At 40.6% G+C, this 24,143-nt stretch overlaps 1 protein-coding gene across 4 annotated transcripts; it reads right to left on the bottom strand.

Annotated features, from left to right (window-relative positions):
• Positions 1 to 3,251: 3,251 nt before the first annotated feature.
• On the bottom strand, positions 3,252 to 23,142 carry ano7 (anoctamin 7). Of its 4 annotated transcripts, none has more exons than XM_067507393.1 (25): positions 22,937 to 23,142; positions 22,596 to 22,671; positions 21,302 to 21,428; positions 19,455 to 19,512; positions 18,936 to 19,066; positions 18,438 to 18,545; positions 17,929 to 18,065; positions 17,764 to 17,821; positions 15,456 to 15,566; positions 15,160 to 15,325; positions 14,597 to 14,687; positions 13,964 to 14,060; positions 13,225 to 13,368; positions 12,776 to 12,913; positions 10,074 to 10,172; positions 9,760 to 9,862; positions 7,803 to 7,914; positions 7,339 to 7,393; positions 6,653 to 6,750; positions 6,167 to 6,342; positions 5,855 to 6,060; positions 5,598 to 5,743; positions 5,223 to 5,313; positions 4,922 to 5,041; positions 3,252 to 4,767 (listed from the first exon to the last, which is right to left on the bottom strand). In XM_067507393.1, the coding sequence occupies exons 3-25, from the start codon at positions 21,386 to 21,388 to the stop codon at positions 4,624 to 4,626; spliced, it is 2,676 nt and encodes an 891-aa protein (XP_067363494.1). In that variant the 5' UTR covers positions 21,389 to 21,428; positions 22,596 to 22,671; positions 22,937 to 23,142; the 3' UTR covers positions 3,252 to 4,623. The 4 variants fall into 4 exon arrangements, with proteins under 4 accessions (XP_067363494.1, XP_067363493.1, XP_067363495.1 ...); XM_067507392.1 differs by having other exon boundaries at positions 21,302 to 21,411; XM_067507394.1 differs by lacking the exon at positions 22,596 to 22,671.
• Positions 23,143 to 24,143: the final 1,001 nt, after the last annotated feature.

Below are 24,143 nucleotides of genomic sequence, written 5' to 3'. Positions count from 1 at the left end.
TACAAGAGGCTAAACCTTTAGGCTGTAACTTCAGTTAAGTTTGCCATAAATGCATCTGTGTTTGGACCTATATTCTAATAGTACAGTTAGGTTCATCTATATAAAAACTTTATTATAAAATATATAATATATATGATAATATAATAATAATATCAAAAGGGGTGCCTGGTGGATCAGGGGTAGAGGATTGGGTTGGAATAAAATTAGTATACCACCCCACCAGCGGTGGCCACATCCAGCCACCAAGCACGACCTCAGTGCCAGTCCCGAGTCTGGATAAAATGGGAGGGTTGCAGCAGGATGGGCATCTGGTGTAAAAACTCATGTCAAATCAACGTGCAGAACACATTCCGCTGTGTTGACCCCTGAAGGGACAAGCCAAAAGCCGTTGATTTTTGCTAATATTATCATAAAAAATTTTGGGGGGGCATTTGGTCTCTGTACACCACCACATTCAATTAGAAATGAAACCTTGCTGCTAGAGCAGCAGAATAATAAACATTGTTATCAGAACAGCACAGTCAGTTCAAGCTAGAGAAAAACAGGTGTCAGCAGCTTTGCAAACAAGCAGAACACTTGGGAGCTCTAGTCCAGCAGCTGCAAGCGACTCGCTCACATGTACTACCTACATCAACGATGACCAGGGTGTGGTGTCCACACCTAAAACACCAGCCCAAATGTCACATTGAGTTTCCCTATCATCCAGGTACAACCCCAATTCAAACAAAGTTGGGACAATATGTAAAGTGGAAATAAAAAGTGAATGCAATGATTTACAAATCTCATCAAACCATATTTTATTCACAATAGAAAATAAAAAACATTTCAGATGTTGAAACTGAGCCCTTTTACAATTTCATGGAAAATATTTTGATTCATTAATTTTAAACTTGATGACAGCAACACATCTCAAAAAAGTTGGAAGAGGGGCAACAAAAGGCTGGAAAAGTACCTGCCACAAATCAAAAACAAATGGAGGAGCAATTGACAACTAATTGGCATAAATTGCAACAGGTCACTAACATGACTGTGTATAAAAGGAGCATTTCAGCGAGGCAGAGCCTCTCAAATGAAAGTTTGTGCAGAAGTTCACCAATCTGTGACAAACCGTGTCAAATAATGCGTAATAATTTTAGGAAAATGTTCCTTGATGTAAATTTTTAAAGTCTTTGAAGATCCCACCATCTACAGTAGCTAATATCATCAAAAGATTCAGAGAATCAGGAGGAATCTCTGTGCACAAGGGACAAGGCTGAAGGTCAAAACTTGCGCGTGATCTTCAGGCATGATTTTTTACTGGACATCACTGCATGAGCTCAGGAACACTTCCAGAAATCACTGTGAACACAATTCACTATGCAATCCACAAATGTAAGTTAAAGCTCTATCATGCAAACAAGAAGCCATATATAAACACTATCCATGTCATGTTCTCTGGACCAAAACTCATTCAAAATGATCTGAGGCAAAATGGAAAACTGTTCTGTGGTCAGATGAATGAGATGAACATGGAATCAAAATGTTAATTTTTTTTTGGAAACCATGGATGCTGTGTGTTGTGGACTAAAGAGGAGAGATACCATCCAGGTTGTCATGAGCGGTCAGTTCAAAAGCCTGCATCTCTGATGAGGGGGGCATTAGTGCCTATGGTGTGGACAGCTTACACATCTGGAAAGACACCATCAATGCTGAAAAGGACATAGAGGTTTTAGAGCAACATATGCTCCCATCCAGAGAACGTCTTTCAGAGAAGGTCTTGTAAATTTCAGCAGGACATTGCTAAACCACATACTGTATCCATCACAACAGCATGGCTTCACGGGAGAAGAGTCCGGGTACTGAACTGACCTGTATGAAGTCCAGACCTTTCACCAAAAGAAAAGATTTTGTGCATCATAAAATGTAAAATCCAGCAACAAAGGCCCAGAACTGTTGAGCAGCTAAAATCCTGAATCAGACAATGGGACAACATTCCTCTGCTAAACTCCAGCAACTGGTCTCCTCAATTCAGACATTTACAGACAGTTGCTAAAAAAGAGGGGACGCTACACAGTGGTAAACATCGCTCTGTTCCAACCTTTTTGAGATGTGTTGCTGCCATTAATTTCAAAATGAGCTAATATTTTGCTTGAAATGGCAAAATGTCTCAGTTTCAACATCTGATATGTTGTTTATGTTCTATTGTGAATAAAATATGGGTTAGTCTAGCGTCCCAATGTTTTTTGAATTGGGGTTGTATGATCATGCATTCAGAAGTCAGAAGACAAAGGGCAATAAACTCCATCACTTTCGAAAGTCTTTAACGCGACGCCCAGTAGGTGGACAGGGGTGGCTCTACAGGGGCCCAATGCCCACCAGTCAGTCAATCATCTAAAAATTCCTTAAGACAAACTCTCTCCTTGTGATGCATCTGAAAGGTTTAAGTATCAAATATTCATCTGAAGACTGAAGGGGCATTGGACATGTCTTCTTCTGAGACATGATTGTGCTAATTTCAACTTGCTCAGCCCCACCCAGAAACAGGATTGAAGTTAATAACTCCTGCAGGTGTTGCGACCGAGATCATTGTGCTTTTGGAGCCCTCAAGATGCGTTGCAGGACCTGTAGCAACTGACAATTACTAGGGCTACGTGACGTAAATGAGAGCTGCTGATGAAAGAGAGAGACTTCCAGATGACTAGGTTCTCAGATTCTAGTGGACCGATTTGAAACAGAGAATGCTTCCCTTTGGCACCTCCAGTTTCTCCTGCTGTGCCACAGCAAAAACATAGAAGTGACCACAGCTGCGAAGTTGAGGACATCAGGGAAGCAGTGTTGAAGTAATTCTACATCGACAACTGTCTGCAAAGTCTAACATCGGAGAAGAGGCAAAAGCTCTTGAAGATAAGCTGCAGGATACACTAGCAAGTGAAGGCTTTGAGCTGAGGTATTGGGTGAGCAACAACCTTGCTGTTAGGTTGGGGGCTGACAGCTCCACACCACAGTGCAGAAGATCACTCATCTTGTAATCCAGCACTGAGATGATCAGCTTCATCATCCAGAAAATTAATGAGTATTTGCTGAGCTGAGGAGAAAGTATTGGATCTTTAGTGGAGGCGAGGTGGAAGTGATTTTGTAAATCCAGGATTATTATGAAAGATATTGTCAGTCATTCTCTATTTTTAACCCTAAGAGCTTTATATTTTTAAACATTACTGAGACATATTTTTCTAAAATCATCAGAAGAAAGCAACCACACTTGTGAACCCGGAAAGAAATTTATTTACACAAATACAAGTATTACATTTAACCTCTACCATAAAATATCAATACCATTGATTTATTAACAAGATATTTATATTGACTGTATAAAAAAATTAAATCGGGTAAGGACAGAGTTTAATTTAACTTTGATTTGGCCTTTGGATAACTTTAAGACACAATATGCATGTATTATTTTTGTAAACAAGTTTTTAGCAAATAATTGTGAATGGATATAAAAACAACAATTGCTTTTTAAACATATTTAAACACAGAATAATGGTCAAAATATATTTTAAATTTGTTAAACTTTAAGCAATAACTTCCTGACAAATCAATGGCATTCTACTGATCAGTCTTTGCAGATATTTAGGTGTGATTTATTCCCAGCCTCAGGGCAGATTTTTCTGAAGGTTTGCTGTGGTGGTTGGTCAGTGTTCCTGATAGCTCAAATCTTATGTTTCAGCTGGCCAAGGAATTATGGAGAGTATTCCAGCATTTAATTTCAAGTTAATTCTTGAAAGGAAAGGTGGCTAGAACCAGCTCTGATCTACAGTCTACTGCTGTGCATATTAGCCCACCTTAGTAGGGTTTTTCTTTGGGGAACTCTGCCCATGAAGCCAGCTGACATGAGTCTCCTACTCACAGTGTCTGTGCACACTGGTTTCTCTTGGTATATTAAATGATGGAGCCAATTTATGAGCAGTGAAGCACTTGTCTTCTTGGGGAGATGTGCATTTGGTCCTTTCACTGCATCTTCTGTCTTGATTGGAGCCAGTAGCAGCAAGTCTCTGGAGGGTATAGTGTGCACCAGTTAAAGAAACCTTTCTTTGCTATACCTCAGAGAGAATAACTCTCCTTTACAGTATAGACTAGTGAGTTTTCAAGAAAAGCTGTTTTGTTTGCCCATTTTTAGTTCTATTATACATAAAAAATCACACACATATATATATATATATATATATATATATGCTCATGTTATCGGTTTACTGGAAATGAACTTATTTGAAGATGTTTTAACACCTGGAAGGGATTTTGATTGAATAATACCAACATAAGATAATAAAAATACACAAGCTTAAAAGTTTTACCAGTGTAGATGATAACATTCTAGTCTCTCTACCCAGTAATAAAAAAATGCTGGGATTCAACGCTTGTGGATCTGGCAATGGCCATTTAGATCTGCATTTCATGGGTCTTGCAAAGTTCTTGGTGAACCATTGGCAATCCAACACAGTTCTTGTGAATCTTACAGAGGTCTCGTAGTGGTTTGGTTGATCTGTCAGGAAGGTTGATCAAAAAAGGAAGCTAAGATGTGTACATGTGGACCCTGAGATAGTAGAATGACAAGTCCATGCGAGACCACTTGTACTTGTACTGTAATCAACTGCATGATGCGTAGGTTTCCTCAGGGATCTCCATTAGGTTTGGTGGGGGGGAGTTGCTCTGTGGTGGTGGTGAGGGCCTAGTTCCACGCCGCCTCACGTCATTATCCTTACCGCCAGGAATAATGGATATCCCCAAAGACTGTAAGTACAGTAACATGATAATCAAACCTTAACTGAAGCTATGGTGTAAGTGAACAGTACAAAGACACAACCAGCAACAACCGACATGATTTCAAAGTAGAAAACTACATAGAAACAACAACAGCAACAAAAACTTTGATCTGTTTTGTTACCTGGTTGTCAGCAAGAGCCTCTTTAGCCATATAGTGCTCCCTCTTGATCTTTGTCTCAACCTCCTCAGGGATGTCAGGGACCATCATGTCAATCAGACCACCAACGAAAAACACCACATGCTGAGAGAGAGACACATTTTTCATTGTGATATTGACATGTAGGACGTCAATTTTGCACAAGAAACTTAGAAACTTTTACGTGTCATCCGAGACAAGTATATGTATAAACATTTCAGGTAAATCTTTACACCTTCTAGATGTTTATCTCATCAAATTAAACTGATGGTTGAAATACACTGACCTCAAAGATGACGACGAAACTCAGTTGTATGGCGAGGAGGTGAAAGAACTCCGGCAGGTATTTACCATTTTCGTCTCTAAAACCTCGATACCTGCCGAGAGCAGCACCATAAAACCATTGTCAAAAAAAATCCACACATTTATTGTTTATTGGACAAAACAGTTGAGAGGATTTTGCAAACTGTGATGTTTCCGCTCAGATTTCCCTTCAGAACAAAGATGTTTTTCAGCATTAATCTATCAGAACTCCAGGTCTAGGTGGATCTTTATGAATGTTCTGAGTAAATGCTGTGCACTTGTTTTTTCATACAAAACAAAGTGAGTCGTCACCATAAGGAAACGTGCCATATAAATACATATTGCTTTGCCTTTTTACCTGCAGGAGGTGTTTTGGTGTTGCTGACTGTAGTTGCGTGGTGACGTTGCCAGAGTGAAATTGATATAACCACTCAGTGTGTCATCTCTGGTGTAGCGATAGTACAGACGAGGGACAAAGGAAGAGGTGAACGCTATGAGGAAAGCCTAAAAATGCAGATTTAGAATGTTCAGTTACTGCAGAGTTATTGTGATGTGAGTGATAAATCTCTGCATCTAACATGACGAAGACAGACGGACACAATGACATAATCTTACATTGCTGAGGACAGCCATGTGTGTGATGAACTGCAGAATGGGGAACCAGATTCCAATGTCCTGAGCTCGCTCCACCACTGGGCGGCGATATTCAGTCACAAACTTCTGAGCGTCCAACCTCATCTCCACCCAGTTATTAATGAGAGCGAAGAGAGGAGCGAGAGGACACGCCGCCACGAAGATGGTTATAAAACCAAACTGAATCACTGAGGAGGACGAAGAGGAGGAGACCTCACACTAAAGGACCAGATTCATATGTATCTATACACATCTGTCTATCTAACTGCATTTTTCCAACACAGCAGGACTCACCCATCTCCAGGTACTCGCTGAAGAGTCCCTCACAGACCAGCAGCTGATAGTCCGCCTCCCAGGGGGAAACATCTTCCTCCTGCTGATCCTCCTTCTGAGACTTTTCCACATCCTCTTCTTTCACCTCCTTCAGCCGAGGACTCATCTTCCTTTTCTGCCACCACGACCGCAACTTCCTGCCAAATAATGAGCATTAAGTGTAATCCATACCAAAGTCAGTCAGCTTTGTCCCTGTAAAGGACATTTTTTCATCATCCTGTTCTCAGATATTATATTATTGACACAAGTTCTATCATTTACTGACTGATTTTCCAAAGTCATGAGATTTTGAGAACATGTCAATGTCTTGTTCTTATTTTACTGACACTGTTTTGAGAAAGTTAGTATCGTTCTCTCACCGTCCACTCTCCTTTTCCCAGTCACAGTTGTGTATTTATTGCATGTTTACATGGGTTTTATGTGCATGTGTGAGTGTGTGTTGTTTACGGGACGATGAACTCCTGGATGTTGTTGATCAGCTGTTTTCCCACCATGATGACCAGCATCTCCTGAGCTAGCTCAATAAGACATCCACCCGCTCCACACTGCAACACACAATCAGGAATAACACATTCCTATTTGTGTTATGTTGTTACTTGGTTTGCTACAGAAACAAAGATAAATAAGAAAATGATCCACAACTCAGAAACTTTCTAGTTTTATTTACTACTATTAATGTCCTGTAAGAGCTTTGACTGTACAGCTCTGAAGATGTCTTCAGATAATGCGAAGTTACATTACACTTTTTGACCTGTTCAGAGATGCAGGTGCCATGTTATGATCTATGCAGTGTGTTTACCTGACTTACCTGTGTTTCTTTTTTTTGGATAAAACTTGTTTGTTTAATTTAATTTTGATGGAGACGAAAATAGATGAAGAGAAAAAGAAGGGAATGTACCTGGAGAAACTGAATCACAATAACAAACTAAAAAACTAATATTATACATGTGATCAGATTTCTACTGGCTCTGTTGATAATTCGACAGTCATCCGTAAAACAGCACTTCTCAAGTGACCCACTGTGGTGATGCTTTTCACATGTCCCCACCAACAGTTAACACAGTGACATCAATTTAACATTCTCTACACTCTATACCAGCAGCAGCAGCAGCAACACTGTGTGACAGACTCACATCTTCATTATGAACTCCAAACAGAGTGTAGTAGTTTCCAGGATACCCAACGAACCTGCAGAGACACAACAAACCAACTAGCTAACAAACAAAAAGCTGTTAATGTTAACATTTCTAATTTTTCCAGATGAAAAAGGTTTAAGGTTGGAATTATTTCTCTCTAACCATCAGTCATTATAAAGCATTGCCACTGGATGATGTGGTTGGAGCTCTTCATTAAAGCCTATGATTTGTAGGAGGAAATACACTCCTTATATGCCAATTAAACAAATCACCCTGAGAGATTGGAGATTCTTTGGAAACGTTAAGATCTTTACAAGATAGATTGAGACACATGATTCACTGTTGAGACCCCTTAAGGGAACAGCCCAAAGGAAAAGAAGAAGAAAAGTAAGAAGTGACTTTGGGATCAGATAAAAACAAAAGCTGTGAGGTCTGTTCTGATTGATTGGAGCAGCTCTTACCTGCCTTTGAAGAAAGCGATGTAAACTGGAGACGAGTAGAAGTTGACAAACTGGAAGATGAAAACTTTGAGGATGAACATGTCTTCATATTTAGTCTGAGTGCGATGCATCTCTGACAGAAACACAAACATTTTAACTTCATGTGACTGAATTCATAATAATTAGACACAACACTGTTATCAGGAACTAAATTTACAGTTTATTTTCCCATGAAACTTGGATTTTAACTAACATCTTAAGTGCAACTCAACTCCACCTTTGTTGTGTCCACCTGATTAATCTCTCTTTTTAGCAAAGTTTTGGTCTCCACCACCTCCTGAGGGAAACCTATGCTCTGTGGCTAATAAAAGCTAATAAAACAGTTGTTTCCTACTGCAGCTGAAAATGACACTATGAGAATAAACCAGGCCTCAAATGTGACAGTACCAGTCTCTCTAGAATGTTCATGATGTGGGTTGTGAGAGCTACTGCTCTTTAATCATTTAGAGCAGGTGGAGAGGATTCCCTTGTCTCAGGTTAAAGAGGGGCTTTAGAATCTCACTAAGCTGCTGAGCAAAGACTTTCAGGACTCTGGAGCTGATACCGCCCTTGTCCCACAGCGTTGTTCTGATTGAGCTCATGCAGCTGCAGCTTCATCTGGCTACTGGAAACAGACATGTGGGTGAGGGTGGTGGACATGTTGGTGGAAAGGGAGGGAGGTGATGGTGGAGTACTATTATCATCTGAAGTGTCCATCTGTATTGAGAGAAGCTGTGAAGACTGTAGGGGAATGGTGGAGGTGTCTGTGGAAGATAAGGGTGGAGATGCCAGCAGGGGTTCCCGAATTGAACCTGTTGAACCATTGATTAAGCACATTGGCTCTATCCAGGTTTCCCTCAGCTTGATTCACGTTCTCCTTAAATCCCATGATTTTTTTCGTACCCAACCTCACATCCTTTATGGTGTTTTTCTGAATCTGGTTCTCCAGAGTCTTTGTGCTCCCTCAGTCTCACTTCAACCTCCTTCTGCACAGACTTCAGTAGGTGTCTATCCCCATCACTGAAGGTCCTCTTCTTCCTGTTGAGCAGCTCCTTCAGGTCACTGGTGATCCAGGGTTAATTGTTGGGGAAGCACCTCACTTACGTCTATGTACTCTGTGACACAGTCCTGGAGTCATTGTTGTCACCTTGTTGCACAAAGAGTACATTCCAGTCTGTGGCTTCAACACACCACTGCAGAGTCTCAGTAACCTCTGGAGAACATCTCCTGATAGTTCTTCTGCAGGTAAACAATAGGAGTGTAGTTGGGGGGGGGGTGAGAAGCAACAGGTTGTGACCTGATTGTGGCCCAGGAAGGTAGACTGGTCGTCCACTAATCCCACAATTACAGGTATGACCCCTGGCTCCTCCTGTCACATGTTAAACTGTCCCTGAGCTAGACACTGAACCAAAACTTAGTTGCTCCTAGTGAGTGTCGGTCAGCTGCATAGCAGCTCCTCTATCGATGTATAAGTGTGTATGTTTGTGTGTGTTTTATAATGTTTGTAGATCAAACAAATGTCTGAAAACAACATTAGTAACAGTAAAATTATTTCTAGTTAATTACAGGTCGTCTGGTGGTCACTTTGCCTAATTAGGAAATAAATTGCCTAAATAAGAAATTGAACTAACCAAGAATATAATAACAAACCCATAAGGGCAAACAATGCCTAAAACCTATGATAGAATTAAATTTGTCATCAAAAGTAAAAAAAACTTTCATCACAATGTTTCATCACAAGATTGTTATTACAATATAATATACATTTAAACATAACAAATAAATTACTACCACACTCCAATAAAAACATTATTCTTGCAATTTATACATGTATTTTTTTAATAATAAATATTATTTTTCACTAAAACTGCAAGTCGAATTTGCGTGAACTGTGTCCAGAACTAAAACTAAGCAGAGTGAGGAGAGAAATGTGACTCACCCCAGCGGGTGAGGATGTGAGCCAGTGTTGTGTAAAGTTTGGACAACATGAGGATGACCAACAGATTCAACACTGATCCAGAAAAACTGGCTATCCTCCCAGCCTAAACGCACACACACACACACACACACACACACACACACAGAAAACACACTTTTAAAACAGGCAGGTGTAAAAACACAATGTGAATTCAGTAAAGTTTGGAGTCCCTCAGGGAAGTGTCCTGGAGCCTCTGTCATTTGTACTTAATTTGTACTTGATAAACATGATAGTGTCTTAAAATAAATGCTTAAGTTGTATTTTGCTGTACTCACAGAGAAGGTTAGGAAGCTGTGCTCAGACCTGTAGATGATGATGCTGAGGATGGTGCGATATAGAATGATGCAGATGAGGAACATCAACACTACGGCAATCTGCACACAGGGAGGTCAATTTACTTCCCAAGCGCAATCTACATCAATAAGCTGCTTCCATATTCAGCCAAGGATTACTATTAGACATTTGTTTCAGAGGTAGCTCAATTTCTGTCGACATTAGCTGTTTTGATATTGTTAAGAAGTATGATTATAGCATTAGTACATGTGTCACTACTTCAGTTCAACCTCTTAATGATAGAAAATTCAAGCAACACACTCAAACCCCTCCACATGAGCCAAAATGCAGCCTCACTTGTATTCAATTAAATTCAGTTCAACTTTATTTATATAGTGCCAATTCACAACAAAGTCATCTTAAGGCAATTTACAGAATTAAGTGAAGATTATAAAGATGTATAGTGAGAACCCAACAGTTCCCCCTTGAACAAGCCCTAGGCAACAGTGGAAAGGAAAAACTCCCTTTAACGGAAGAAACCTCCAGCAGAACCAGGCTCAGGGTGGGTGGCCATCTGTCTTGACCGGTCAGGGTGAGTGGAAAGTGAAGAGAGAAAAGAACAGAGCAACAACACAACATCAGGCAGATTGGTAGGACCAGTAGCTGCACACTGGAAAACACACAGCTCCAAAGCCGAGGACACCTGCAGAAAAGGACAAAGAGAGGGGACAGAGAAGGACAATAACAACTACGGGGGAAAACACACAGAGTTAATGTCATACAGTGGTGACAATTGTGGGGTGAGAGGAGAAGAGTGAGGGTCAAGAGGAGGAAAGGAGCTCAGTGCATCGGGGGGTGGGTCCCCCAGCAGTCTAAGCCTATAGCAGCATAACTATAACTATCTATATGCTTTATTAAAGAGGAAGGTTTTAAGCCTAGACTTAAAAGTAGCGAGGGTGTCTGCTAGTGATGGGCGATACCAGTGATTTCAGATTCGATCCGATACCAAATAATACCTTAGTACCTAGTATCGCGATATCGATCCGATCCGATATCCAGAGTGTTATTTTAATTCTGTCATCTGATCACGATGAAACACAATCACGTGAGCCCTTACAGGGAATAATTAAAAACATTAAAACGACAGCAAAATCATTGTTCAACCTATTGGCATTTTTAACATTTTCATTATTTCAAATAAAACTTATTAACATGCAACAGCATGTTAATACAGCACGTTCTGACTTCTCCATGACAACAGCATGACACTTTCTTTATCAGGTGAACAGTTTATGTCACTTGATATCCATGACTCACCCTCATCTACATGTATGTCTTATATACCCATCTGTATTTCCTTCCCTTTGTTTAAAACCAATTATGGATTAGACATACTTTGCCTATTCTCTTGAAACAGAACGTTCGTAGCGAATTAGTCCGTGAATAAAAATGATACATTTCGGTCCGAAATGCTGTCTGTGTTTGGAGGCGGAGCTGCCAGCCTGCTGAGCACGTGTCGAAGAAGTTTAGTTGAAGATTGTGGATCATGGGGCGGATCGGGGGAAGGAAAAGTAGTTCCTATGCGGTGCATCACAAATAATATACAAATTGATTTAGAAGGAGAAGCAGAAAACATTAGGATATGACTGCAGAGAAAATATGAATAAATAAAAAGAAAACATCGATATTTTAACTTGAGAATCGATATTTAAAAATTGGCCGTCAAAATTGAAATATCGATTTTTTGGTATCGATCCTCCCATCACTAGTGTCTGCTTCCCAAATCTGAACTGGGAGCTGGTTCCACAAGAGAGGCGCTTGATAGTTAAAGGCTCTACCTCCCATTCAACCATTGGAAATTCTAAGAACCACAAGTAGGCCTGCATTCTGAGATCGAAGTGGTCTACTGGGATGATATGGTGCTATGAGATCTTCTATATATGATGGAGCCTGAACATTCAGAGCTTTATATGTAAGAAGCAGGGTTTTAAATTCTATTCTAGATTTAATGGGAAGCCAATGGAGAGAAGCTAGTGAAGGTAAAATATGATCTCTCTTGCTAGTTCCAGTCAGCACTCTTGCTGCAGCATTTTGGATTAATTGCAGGCTCTTTAGGGAGTTACTGGGGCATCCTGAAAGTAGGGATTTGCAGTAGTCCAACCTAAAAGTAACAAATGCATGGACCAGTTTTTCGGACCAGGATGCTCCTAATTTTGGAAATGTTCCGTAGGTGGAAGAAGGCTATTGTAGAGATTTGTTTTATATGTGAGTTAAAGGACAAATCCTGGTCAAAAATAACTCCAAGGTTCCTTGGTCTAAAACATGCAAATAAATGCAACCAAAGTTACACAAAATGATCACAGAGACACAACTTCAGTAAGGTGCAAAACAAGTGTTAAAATGTTCTAAATAATACAAAAATTAAATGCAAACTTACAAAAGCACACAAACAACCACAAGAGGACAATAAATCACAAAGAAAGAGACACAAACTATCCCAAGGAGACACAAAACATCTGTGAGTCATTTTTGTTCTGAGTCGGAAAATTCTGATTCAGCCAACACTGCTGCTCTCCAAACTCTCTCTCAGTCTAGGACCCTTATAGATCTGTGCCAGAAGCCCAGGTGTGAAAGACCAGGTAACCACTTCTGTTACATCCCAATCAGCTGACACATCCTGTTCTTTAGAGGTCAGAAGGCTCACCATGATTATGATGACCATACAGCCAGTCAAAGTTCTCCTGAACCGCTTGTTTTCAGGAAAGTAAGGCTCCTCTGCTCCTGTCACTGGGTTCCTCATGGTCATTGGTGCCATGGCTGTGAACTCTGGACGAGGACGCTCCTGTGGATGATGGAGGTGTCACTGTTCACAAGACATATCTAACCTGCTTGGGAGAATAGATTTACACACCTCAACCATGAACTGATTACTGACAGGCCTAATGAAGATGGGACAATGGGTGTCACAATATGACCTAAAATACTCAAAGACGTCCAATCTGTTTGTTTTATCATATAAACCACTGGGTCCTACCCTCAGAGAAATGCTATGGATATGATACAGAGTTTCAGGAACAGCTAAGAGGACCTACTGTGGGGTTTCTGAGTCAGTTTAGCTTGAAATGCTTCTTGCTCATGTTGTGAGACAAATACCTCAATGTCCTGAAATTCTGAGCAGTCCCAGCGGTGAGAAAGAGCTGAACTGCTTCTCTTCCAGTACTCCAGGAAGGTGACGGCCCACAGAGACATGAAGACACTGAGAAACACTGTTGCTCCATTATCAAACAGGAGACCTGCCTACAAAGAGACAGACAGGTGCAGGCAGTTTCTGGCAATAGGACCAAGGTTATTTCCTGGTGCCTGCTCTGAGTTGGGTAATATTTGGTTCACTTTGTTTGTTGAAGGCACAGCCATACAAACCTTTACAATCACACAAATCATTTTTTACTCACAAAGTTTGTACCTGACAGCACAGCAGGTGGTTATTGTATTTCCACTGCATTTCACCTCCACTGTTAAATTGTGTAACATTTACTGTCAGATCACCAACTTACTCATCTACTACATTCTCTACTTTATACAACACGAGTGGCTGCAAAAGTCATGCATTTTGAAATCTTGTATAGTTTGTAAACAGACGTCTGCTTTAATTGTACTCATGTAACGATAACCTCAGAGAAAAACTGTCCATGGGTTTTTTTATCACTGTGTTTAAAGAGAGATGATGATGGTGAAAGACCAGCTAAAATGATGTATCATTATCTGACCCCATCCTGTCTCCAAAAAAATGACAAAGGTACATGTTGCATTTCTCTGACTGGGACAAGCACTGTGCTGCTACGTTCATAAATAAAGAACCAGCAAGAGTTAGTCAGAGACGTGGACATGGTACCTTGTAGGTGACACAGATGCTTGAGTAGTTCCAATAGGAGCAGATGTTACAGATGGGACACATGATGAAGCTGTTTCCACTGTCACAAAGCTCCTTCCTACAAACACAAAAACACACATTTGTACTGACATGTCTAACCACAACCCTAAGCCTAAACTAATCCATACCACAGCACTATGTTTACACTGAAGGAGCAGTATGGCCAACAGGTGAGCAAATAAGCCCCCCGGGTGCTCTGTCTGTGTCAACACAGGTGCCATTTACTTACAGTATTAAGACTTCTCATAGGCTCATTGTCCACCACACAGTCAGTGGAGTTATGTGCATGAAAAACAGGAGAATGAACCTGTTTAGACAGCCAGATTGACCAAAATATGTCACATACTCCCACTGAAAATTGTGGCTAAAAGCTTACAGTGCAGTAACTTTAAAAGTCTGAAGCCTTAAAGTGTGTGTAGAGAAAGTGTAGATGATCCAAGATTACTTCAATCACAATGTTTGGAATGTAAAGCAAACTGACTCTCAGAAAAGTAGCCTCACACTCAAGAAACTGCTGCAGGTACAAGGTGTTCGACGTGATGTTAAAAGTGAACTATATAATTGCAAAGTTGGACAAAGACAGTTTATACTTACGCTGGAACATCAGTGTCCATCAGCCAAAACCCAAACAGAAAGATCAAAGTCCCCACAACAGATGCCGGCAATAACCAGGCAGTGTAGAAACCTAAAGTCAGACACAGTTACTATAGAAACAAAAAGTCAGATAGTTACTATAGACACTACGGTCTGTTAACGGGTATCTATGAACACAGTTACTATAGAATCAGACTTTCACCCGTCCCTCTAAACCAACAGTCAGTTGTACTATTAACTACAACTGACATAGTACTACATAGTACTAGTACCATCTGACTCTCCTATAGAAAATCACAGTTAATAGAGTTAATACAGAAATCTACAAGCACAGTTACCACAGAACTCAATTACTATAAAAATAAGTAAGTCACAGTAACCATGGAAACCTTCATTCAGACAGTTACTACAGAAACCTGCTGTGAGACAGTTGAGAAACCAGTATATAGATATCTAGAAACACAGTGAGCATAGAAACAAAGACGGATACAGTTACTATGGAAGCCTACAGTCAGAAAAGACACAGTTAGTGGTAGTTATTTTGATATGGTTGCTATGGTTACCGAGCCAGGCAAAGTAAAGTGCTATCTTCTCTCCAAAGTACTCCCGGATGTGGTCCAGAGGCTGGTAGCGCCTCCAACAGGACCACTTTGCCCAGTACATATACAGGATTTGTCTCAGACTTAAGGCATGAGGGGGCACAGGGGGGGTTGGTGACTGAAAACCACCCTACAAACAGAGAATAGAAACTGTGAAGCTCTTATGAAACCTCCATGTGTTCATTTAGTGGGAAGATTCAGGTAAATATTAATAATCTCAAACTTCATGCTTTGTTTTCAGGTTTAGGTTAAGAACTCACTTCGTGCAGTGGGTAGGCGGCAGTGAAGACCTCGTCACTCAGCAGGCGGTCGATTCCCACCTCCCCGTCCTTCACAGAACCATACGGAGTCCTGGCCAGAATTTCATACAGCTAGAGGGACAGGACGTAGTCACTGCAGGGCAGGGGCACTTGGTGGACTAAAACAATCAACTGTGGACCCTGTCTTGATGTCTAGTCTAATCTAAAGGTCACATTTTTCCACATTGAATTATTTACACACAGAAAACTTCAGTACTTTTACTGCCCAAACCTTACAATACTTCAGTACATGTCCTTACGGAGGAATTTGAATACAGTACTATTAGTATTAGAGTATTTTTTAATTTTAATTGTATAAAGTAATTATTTGCTAAGATAAGGTCAAGATTCTAGATGTGTATTGATGTGTATTTGCAAAATTTGTAATTCAAATACTATAGCAACTATAGTATTCCTATTACTACTATAGTAAAGTTTACTGTCTAAGCTTGTGTAAAATAAAAAGTGAGATGAATTCTACTGAATATGATGTTTGTATATATGTGTGTGTAGAGGCTAAAGTTTGTTTTGGGGATGTGTGTGTTTGTAGATTGTGTTTGAGGAGAAGGCGTCGCCATCTACAGCCTGTGTTGACAGAAACATCCTGGAATCTCAGTGGCCAGCGGGTACTTCGTTCTGGACTAAGCATGTGAAACCCTGTTAAGACCGGGACCAGGATCTCCTGTCATGATTTCTGCCAGTTTATTGAAGCTTTTGTGAAAAGTTTCCAAATCCATGAGCCATTACAGAAATATCTGCTGAGACTCATCATTATTGATTTATTGGTTTTCTTTGTTAGATTTCTCCTCTGAAATCACAGGCAAAGGTAAAAAAACACTGCACTGATCCCGAGACAAAAAGGCTCCTGGTTATGTGTCCACCTAAGTTGAATTGTGTCACTTCCCGACATAAAGCTGTGACTAAGATGCAGAAAGCTGAGTGAACCACTGTTTGCTCTCTGGGTGTGTGGGCTTATAAAGAAGCTGCTATCTACAGTGGCTTCAGAGTGTTCAGAACCACTCAGACCTGCTGCACGTCTTAAAGGATTAAAAGCTGAGCTGAACAGGTTCATAATGTCTGCTTTCATTTGTTTTAAAAGTCTAGAACTTTCCTGGAGTCCACGTGTAGTAAACTGAACTAATTGGAGACATTTTAGGAAGGTACAGACCCATCGGTGGCTGGGACAGAGAAGTAATCTACTAACAACAGGACCAGTGGGTCAATCCTGGTTGCACCTGGTCACATGTCAAAGTGTCCTATTGGTAAACCACTGCATCTGCTTTGAAGAGGCACCAATCAGGACTTAAAAAACATTTCTAAAATTCTGTGCTCCACTGTAACTTTATAATAGAAGACATCTAGGACCACCAGGTCTCATAGTCAGTCATCAAGCCAAACTGGGGAACAATAATGAGGTGACCAGGAGCAAGGGATGTACCGATACCACTTTTTCTTAGACTCAGTACAAGTACAATAATAATTTATAATAATTTACTGCACGGTAAAATCCTCATCAGTCCATTTGAGTTAAGCAAATCCCATGAGAACAGAAATTCACTCATGTTCCCCCTGCAAAAAAAAATAAAAATGCCGGCGACTGCTGTTTAATAAAAGGAGCAACTTTTGCTGAAAAGAACAAACAGAAAAGAAAAAAAGATGAACAAAGCACAGATTTAGGGTGAGATCCTGGATGGAGAAGTGTGGACAACATAGACTGTAGAGTCTCCAGACTGTAGTTCTAGTTTCTAAACTCAACCCTGCTTGTTGCTGATGTCAGTCACAAATATTAAAGATTTTTTAAATATTCTTGCGAAACATAAGTCTGACTTAAGACTTTAGCACAGCGGAGTTTGTATTCAGGTTTACTTTTGTCCTCATCAGTTTTCTTAAAACAGCTCTAAACCACAGACATTTTTTCCCCTCCACCTACCTGCAGAGGTTAACATGGTATTGAGCACAGTATTGGATAAGATTTAAAGTACAGAAAGCCAGGATCAGGCCTAAGGCCAATACTGGTATCGACATGGGGTAATCCTTACCAGGAACCCAACAGTATAACAGAGCTTCAGAAACTGGATGAAAGACATCAGTCAGACTGCAGCCACAGCCTGTTTGGAGTTTGTCAAACAGGATCGGTCATGGCTGTGGCCTGACACCTGCTTTAAGCATCAAAACGTAACTTTACATAGTTACCACCTGTGAACCTTTTTTTACTAATTCATAAAATTTGTAACTAAACCCTGAGATGTTTTAAAGAGTCTGAACTCACCACCTGGTGTCTCTGCGTCACCTTGAAGAACGTGTCTTTATTGTCGTTGCCCAGAAACCTGCAGACAGACACAAAGAGACAGATCAAAGTGACGTTTTTGTCATTCAACTGTCCCAGAGTCAAAGGGGACATGAAATCAGGACAGTTTGGTGTGATGGGTTGAACCTCTGGAGCTTGTTGGTCCTGAACTGACAGGTGTAGTAGTCAGGTGGGGGGTTGGGGACATCCTGGGATAGAAGATTAGGAAGGGAAAGCTGGGACAGGATCTGCTCAGACCAGTTAACGATTGGAGCGGTCACCACCTGGAGGAGGACAGAGGAAACACGATTGGAGGTCTGCTGAGACCAGAAGTACTAAAGATCAGGATCAGTGGGATTCCTAATCTGAGCACCTGTGGTTTAAAACTCTTACTGACACAAATAGAATCAAACCCTCAACTTTTAATACACAAAAACTCTGAGAGGTTTAAGCTTAGGGTCTCTGTTACAGGGGACAAGCCTCGGCATCTCTGTAACCTCGGCATCTCTGTAACCTCTGTATGATTGAGAGAATGTTATGTTAAGCTGTCGGTTTTTCTGAGACAAAGACTATGAGGGAAATGAGGTGCTACCTAATGGACTGACAGGAATGAATTACTTTGAGGAGTAGGGTTTTTTGGCCATTGGTCTTTTTACCTGCAGAGGGACTCTGAGACTGATCTCCTCAGCGTAAAAACAGAGGACGCTCCATGGAGCACTGAGAAGGACAAAACAGATCTTCTTCTTTTTCTGAAGAATTTCCTTCTGCAGAGTGAACAGAACATTTTCACAGTTAGTTGGTGAAGCTTCATCCTCCATTGCTCACATTACTGATGGAGTCCCACAGGGCTAACACCTGGATCCACTTCTTTTTCTCATTTCAGATGCTTATATCCCACTGGGACCACAACAGACTAATACCTGACAATAGCATTACAAAGGGACGTCCTGTAACAGGACATAGACATACTGTGTTTACTGAGATAAATGAGCAGAACCATTGACAGCTAGTTAGCAGAAGGAAGAACTGCCGAGTTCACAATTTGTGATGTTTGCTCAGGTGTCTCGGCTCAGCTCTACAAGCTGCAGTGATGTTTGACTTAAATGCATGATTGAAACTGATGCTGTGTTTTCAGGTGTGTTTGTTTTGCTCACCTGTTCCTGCAGCAGTCCGGACTGTGTCAGTCTGTTCAGAAACTCCTCCCTCCACTTCAGGTGCGTGGGGTTCACACCTGTAACTTCCTCCTTCTCTGAACTGTAAGGCTCCTCCCATACCAACACAAAATCTGTCCATTGGGTGCACAGCATTCAAACCATCACTAACTCATCTATTTATTGCTGGTAATAATTATTGGTGGTTTAGCCTGAGTCAGCTATGGTGTCCGCTACAAATGAGCTACTTTGAACTTTGAGGTAAACCCGCATTTCACTGGGATTTAACGTGAAGCTTGCACCACACCTGTGGTTTAAGTAAAATTTATCTTAAACCTCGGCTCAGGAGAAGCTTCACTACTATCTGTGCTGCTCTTCTCAGACTCTCTGCAGGCGTCACACCTGTACAGGTGCATTAAAGGTCAAAGGTCACATGCGGATGACTCATCATTAGTCTGCTCCTGCTTTTGTCTTCCTGGGCTCTAAGATGAAACTGACACAGCAGTACTGAGTTGAACTCACCAACTCGAGTTGATCCGTCACTGAACACGTTCCTGTCTTGTGGCTGAACAGGTGCATCCTGGGAAATAAATACAGCATGAGTCAGCAGAAAAAGCAATGAAGCTCCGTGTTCACCTGCAGGATGTTATTCTGAATACTCAAAAACCTGGATTTAGTCAAACAAAAAAGAACGAACAAGTAATCAAGACTTTTCCAAACTGAACAAATTGATTTTGTTGAATGAGGAAATACATTTTAAAAAGTTCTACTTGAATTCTCTCAGCTCATTGGCTGAAGCTTTTCACATTTTTCCCTGTTATGTCCAATTTTACAGTCTTCATTTAATGGTAAATGTGAGTCTGTTGTTGTTTTTCATTAACATCGGGGACCAGAAAGTAATTTATTGTTTTTAATCATCATTAGCAGGGTGTGATTTTTGTCTTCCTTCCTGCTGTTTCATGTCTCTGTTGGTCTTAATGAGGCTGAAGACAGACAGTGATGAGAGGAAGAACAGAGCAAACATGGACTGTTCTCTACAGTTTCATCTCTGCATTAATCTTTGTCTCACTTTATCGCACACATCCTGCATCCTGTTGCAGTAAAACAAACAGTTTCAGTAAAAAGCAGCCAAGACAAAAACCTGACCCCGTTTTAAATTTTAATTGAGCTGGTCCACTCATCTGTGTTTTATAGCTTTATTATTATTATTTTTATTTAGTTTTTAATACTGCTGGGGGACACACCCCCTATGCACTGAGCTCCTTTCTTTCTCCTGTCGCTCTCTCCCTTCACCCCACATTAAATGGTCACCACTGTATGACATTAACAGAGTCTGTGTGTTTTCTCCCGTAGTTGTCTTTCTCCTTCTCTGTCTCCTTCTCTCTGTCCCTTTTTGCAGCAAGCAGCTACTGGTCAAACCAACCTGCCCGATGTTTTATTGTTGCTGTTGTTGCTCTTTTTCTTTTCTCTCTCCACTTTCCACTCACCCCAACCAGTCAAGGCAGATGGTCGTCCACCCTGTGCCTGGTTCTGCTGGACGTTTCTTCCGTTAAAGGGAGTTTTTCCTCTCCACTGTTGCCTATTGTTGGGTTCTCTCTATACATCTTTATAGTCTTGACTTTATTCTGTAAAGTCCCTAGAGATGACTTTGTTGTGAACTGGTGCTATATATAAATAAAGTTGAATTGGATTGAAATGAAATTGCTTTAATGTTCTGTAATTAAAACAATAATTTTAATCTGTTTTTAACGCAACATTAATATTTCATATTAACAAAAGAGTTTTCTGAATAAAGGTCTAATGTTTGTGACCAGCAGATGCGGAGAATATCTTTTTATTACTCATACAGTAACATGTTATTCATGGGTTGCAAATATAATTTGCAATTTTTATTTATTTATTTTTTTCACAGCTGGGGATGGGAAAGGCTGTTGGGGGTTCAGTGTTTTGCCCAGAGACACTTTGACATATAGCCGGGACCGGGGATCAAACCAATGAGCTACAGTCGCACCCACCTGTTTTTATAATTTCCAATAGACAAATGTAACATAAGTCACGAGGAGCCACACGGCTTTTAGACTCATATATTTAAATATTAGCATATTATTAGTAGTAAAGAATTCGGTAAGGGAGAGAAGTTAAAGGCTTTAAATCAGTATTTAACTATCCATTTTCTAACTATCTCATTTAATTTATAATTTCGCCTTTACTGTATTTTAAACACAAAACAGGGACCCAGGACACTTCCCTGAGGGTCTCCCCCTTTTATGGCTTCAGTCTTTTTAAATGTCTTCCTCTTTCCTGATGAGCTATATTTCAGATTTTTATTCTCTGAGCTGGTGTCCAACTGATCAGCTGACAGCTGTTACCATGGTGATGCTGCCGTAGTTAGTCTCTGGCTTAGCTTCCATGGCGATGAGTGTGGCACCGTCCTCACTCCGCTCCCCTCTCCTCATCTTCACTCACCTCCTTCCTGCTCCTGAAAAGCCGCAAACACTAAGTACACACACATAAATTATGCAAGTGACTGATTGTACTCATTCATTGCCTGGTTTGTATACAGTACGTACAGTAAATAAGTATTTGTACTTGGTCCCATGTTTTTGGTCCCTGATTTACTTGCCCATGTTTGTTGTAATGTCTGTTACTGTAAGATTGGTATATATTGGACATACCAATACCGTGGTACGGTGGACTGGTGGACAAAGGTGCCCTCTTGAGACATTTGTCTCTTCAGGTCTCCATCAGATTTAAACAATGTAAAATAAAAAATTAGCCAAACAAAAGATAAGTAGGTTATTCGAAGTGTTGTAGCTGGCTCAGGTTGACACAAGATGGCACCCACAATTTACAAGACTTCACGTGTTCAATTGAAAAAAACAGTAACCCTAACCCCTAGGTTTTGTGATGGACAACTCTTAAACTAATATCTAAAACAGACTGTGAGTGGTCAAACTGACTACAGTATTTGTGCCCTGTGTCATTGTTACTGTGCAGCTTCACTGATGCAGTTCTGCAAAGTCCAGTTCTTAAGCACAATGTCTCCATTTACTGAATGGATTATCTATTTGTAGATAAAGTACAAAATATCACATCTTCATGGGACATTGAAGGTCATGTCACAGTGTTACAGCTATTTGCTCAAACTGGCTTTTTAAAGGGTTAATGTTAAGTGATGAGGGATAAAATTCAGTTCTCAAAAGTTTATCTGAACATGATGTGAGGCAACAGTGGTCAGAGTCTTCCAACGGTCACTTCAAGTCACTTCAGCACAAAATTGCCTCAAACTGTTGCTAAGACATGAACGGCAGGAAACTTGGTGCTAAAAAGGAGGTTCTGATTTTTGGGGCCTGAAGACAGGAAGAAAACAGAAAAAACACCATCCACACAAGATTTCAGAGAAAGCCTACAGACTATATGACCTCAAAGGTCAGAGGTCATGAGGCTGTAGCAGTCTGAGCTGTCCCCATATTTAACATCCTCTGTTTAGTTCAGAGTTCAGTTCCTGACAGAGACTGTGAAGCTGGAGTAACATATGGTTATTAATCTGAGAGATGTGATGTTTTAGGGAATGGTGTGTGTGTGTGTGTGTGTGTGTGTGTGTGTGTGTGTGTGTGTGTGTGTGTGTGTGTGAGAGAGAGTGAGAGACAGATGTTTGCTTACACGTTGTTGTGTTTCTTCTTTGTATTCACTGTGTCCATGTACTGTCTGTCCTGTTTGTCTCTCTCACAAGACATTTCTGATTAAACAAAGCCAAACTAATTAGAGTTTTAAACTCTCTGTCAAAACAAATAAACCAAATGAGTCAATGCACAAAGTACTATTGTATTGTACAAAAACTATTGAGTGGACAAATGAAAACTAGACAGAAAGACAGAGCACAGTGTCCACTGGAGAAAAGCTGCTCCAGTCTTGAGTAATTCCTCATAATTTCCTAAAACTTCCTGCCGACGCACAGAAAGCAGCCCGCGTCCAAACTTTGCACTGACGTTATTCGGACTCACCTGTACGATCAGACGGTGGCGGCGCAGGTGAAAGTCAGGTGAATGTCCAGCGCGGGCGAGCAGCTGCTCTTTGGCGCCGGTTGGATCCTTTTGCCAGTTTTGGTTCCTCGTGGCTCGACGGGAGGAGCGTACTGTAAGAAACCCGATCCTCATTGAGCCGATTCACTGCGGTACTGCGGAGTACTTCATGTGTACTGACGATTACCAGCAAGACACCTAAGAGGTGACCACTATCAGTCCTGCAATAATGAAGGTTATGTACTTAGGTTATATACTTGATTACCCTAAATACTGCACTAGAAGTAGAAGTAGCGCTTAGAATTCTAAAGTAAGGTAAAGTATCAGTACTACAGTAGTGATGTGAATTCTCGGAGTTGCTGATAGAAAAACGAAGCATTTAAACACCATTGAACTTGATGCTGTTGGGTCCGTGCATCATCTCATTTCATGTTTGGTTTGTTCTGGGCTTTAGTTTATGTACAGAGTCGAGGAGAAAACCACTTCAAGAATTTGATTTCATCCATTTCTTCCGTTCAGTATTTGACTCTGTAGCAGTACAAGTTTAATGTATCTAATGTTTATACTGTGAACAGAGTCTGTGAAGGTTCAGACACTGAATGGACATTATCCTGCTCAAACTGTAATAAAAAACGTAAAGTTTTTGGCTTGTTCCTTCAGGGGTCAGAATATGTTCCACACGTTGATTTGGGATGTGTTTTAACCCCGCAACCCTACCATGTTTATCTGAGTTGTACCAAGGTGGTCCTTGGTGGCTTGGGGGGCTGCTCTAGAGGGGGCTCAGCGGTAAAGTCACAATGTAATTATGGTCTGAAAATAAAGTTGTATTAACACGCACAAAAAAAAATTCTTTCTGGTCTTTCTCACACTTGCATCACGTGAACTGTGAACACTTTTCTGAGAGGACTTTGCTTTGATGTTTTCTCCTTGACTTCGATTCTTGCTGCCTTGTAAGTCGCTTTGGATAAAAGCGTCTGACAAATGACTAAATGTAAATGCAAAGCTGTTTCAACTAGAAAAGATGAATTGAGTTTGTTAAACTCATTTATGTTTTACACTCTGGATTTACAGGCAGCAGCTCTGACTCGAGGCTCAGTAAAGGGCACTTTAATAATTAAAACTTATTAGATTTATTGAATGTTTCACAACTATGACTGCACCAACTGAGAATCAGCGAAAATGTCCTCAC

Source organism: Channa argus, chromosome 6 (assembly GCF_033026475.1).
Source record: "Channa argus isolate prfri chromosome 6, Channa argus male v1.0, whole genome shotgun sequence".
Lineage (NCBI taxonomy): Eukaryota > Metazoa > Chordata > Actinopteri > Anabantiformes > Channidae > Channa > Channa argus.
This window is presented reverse-complemented; position numbering and strand designations above follow the sequence as displayed.

Excerpts from the sequence above, each read along its gene's own strand:
- ano7 (XM_067507393.1), bottom strand. The coding sequence starts at position 21,388 with ATGAGGAGAGGGGAGCGGAGTGAGGACGGTGCCACACTCATCGCCATG. Across the intron at positions 6,061-6,166 it reads CAGCGAGTACCTGGAGATGG|TGATTCAGTTTGGTTTTATA; the intron begins GTGAGTCCTGCT and ends CGTCCTCCTCAG. Across the intron at positions 5,314-5,597 it reads CACCAAAACACCTCCTGCAG|GTATCGAGGTTTTAGAGACG; the intron begins GTAAAAAGGCAA and ends TGCTCTCGGCAG.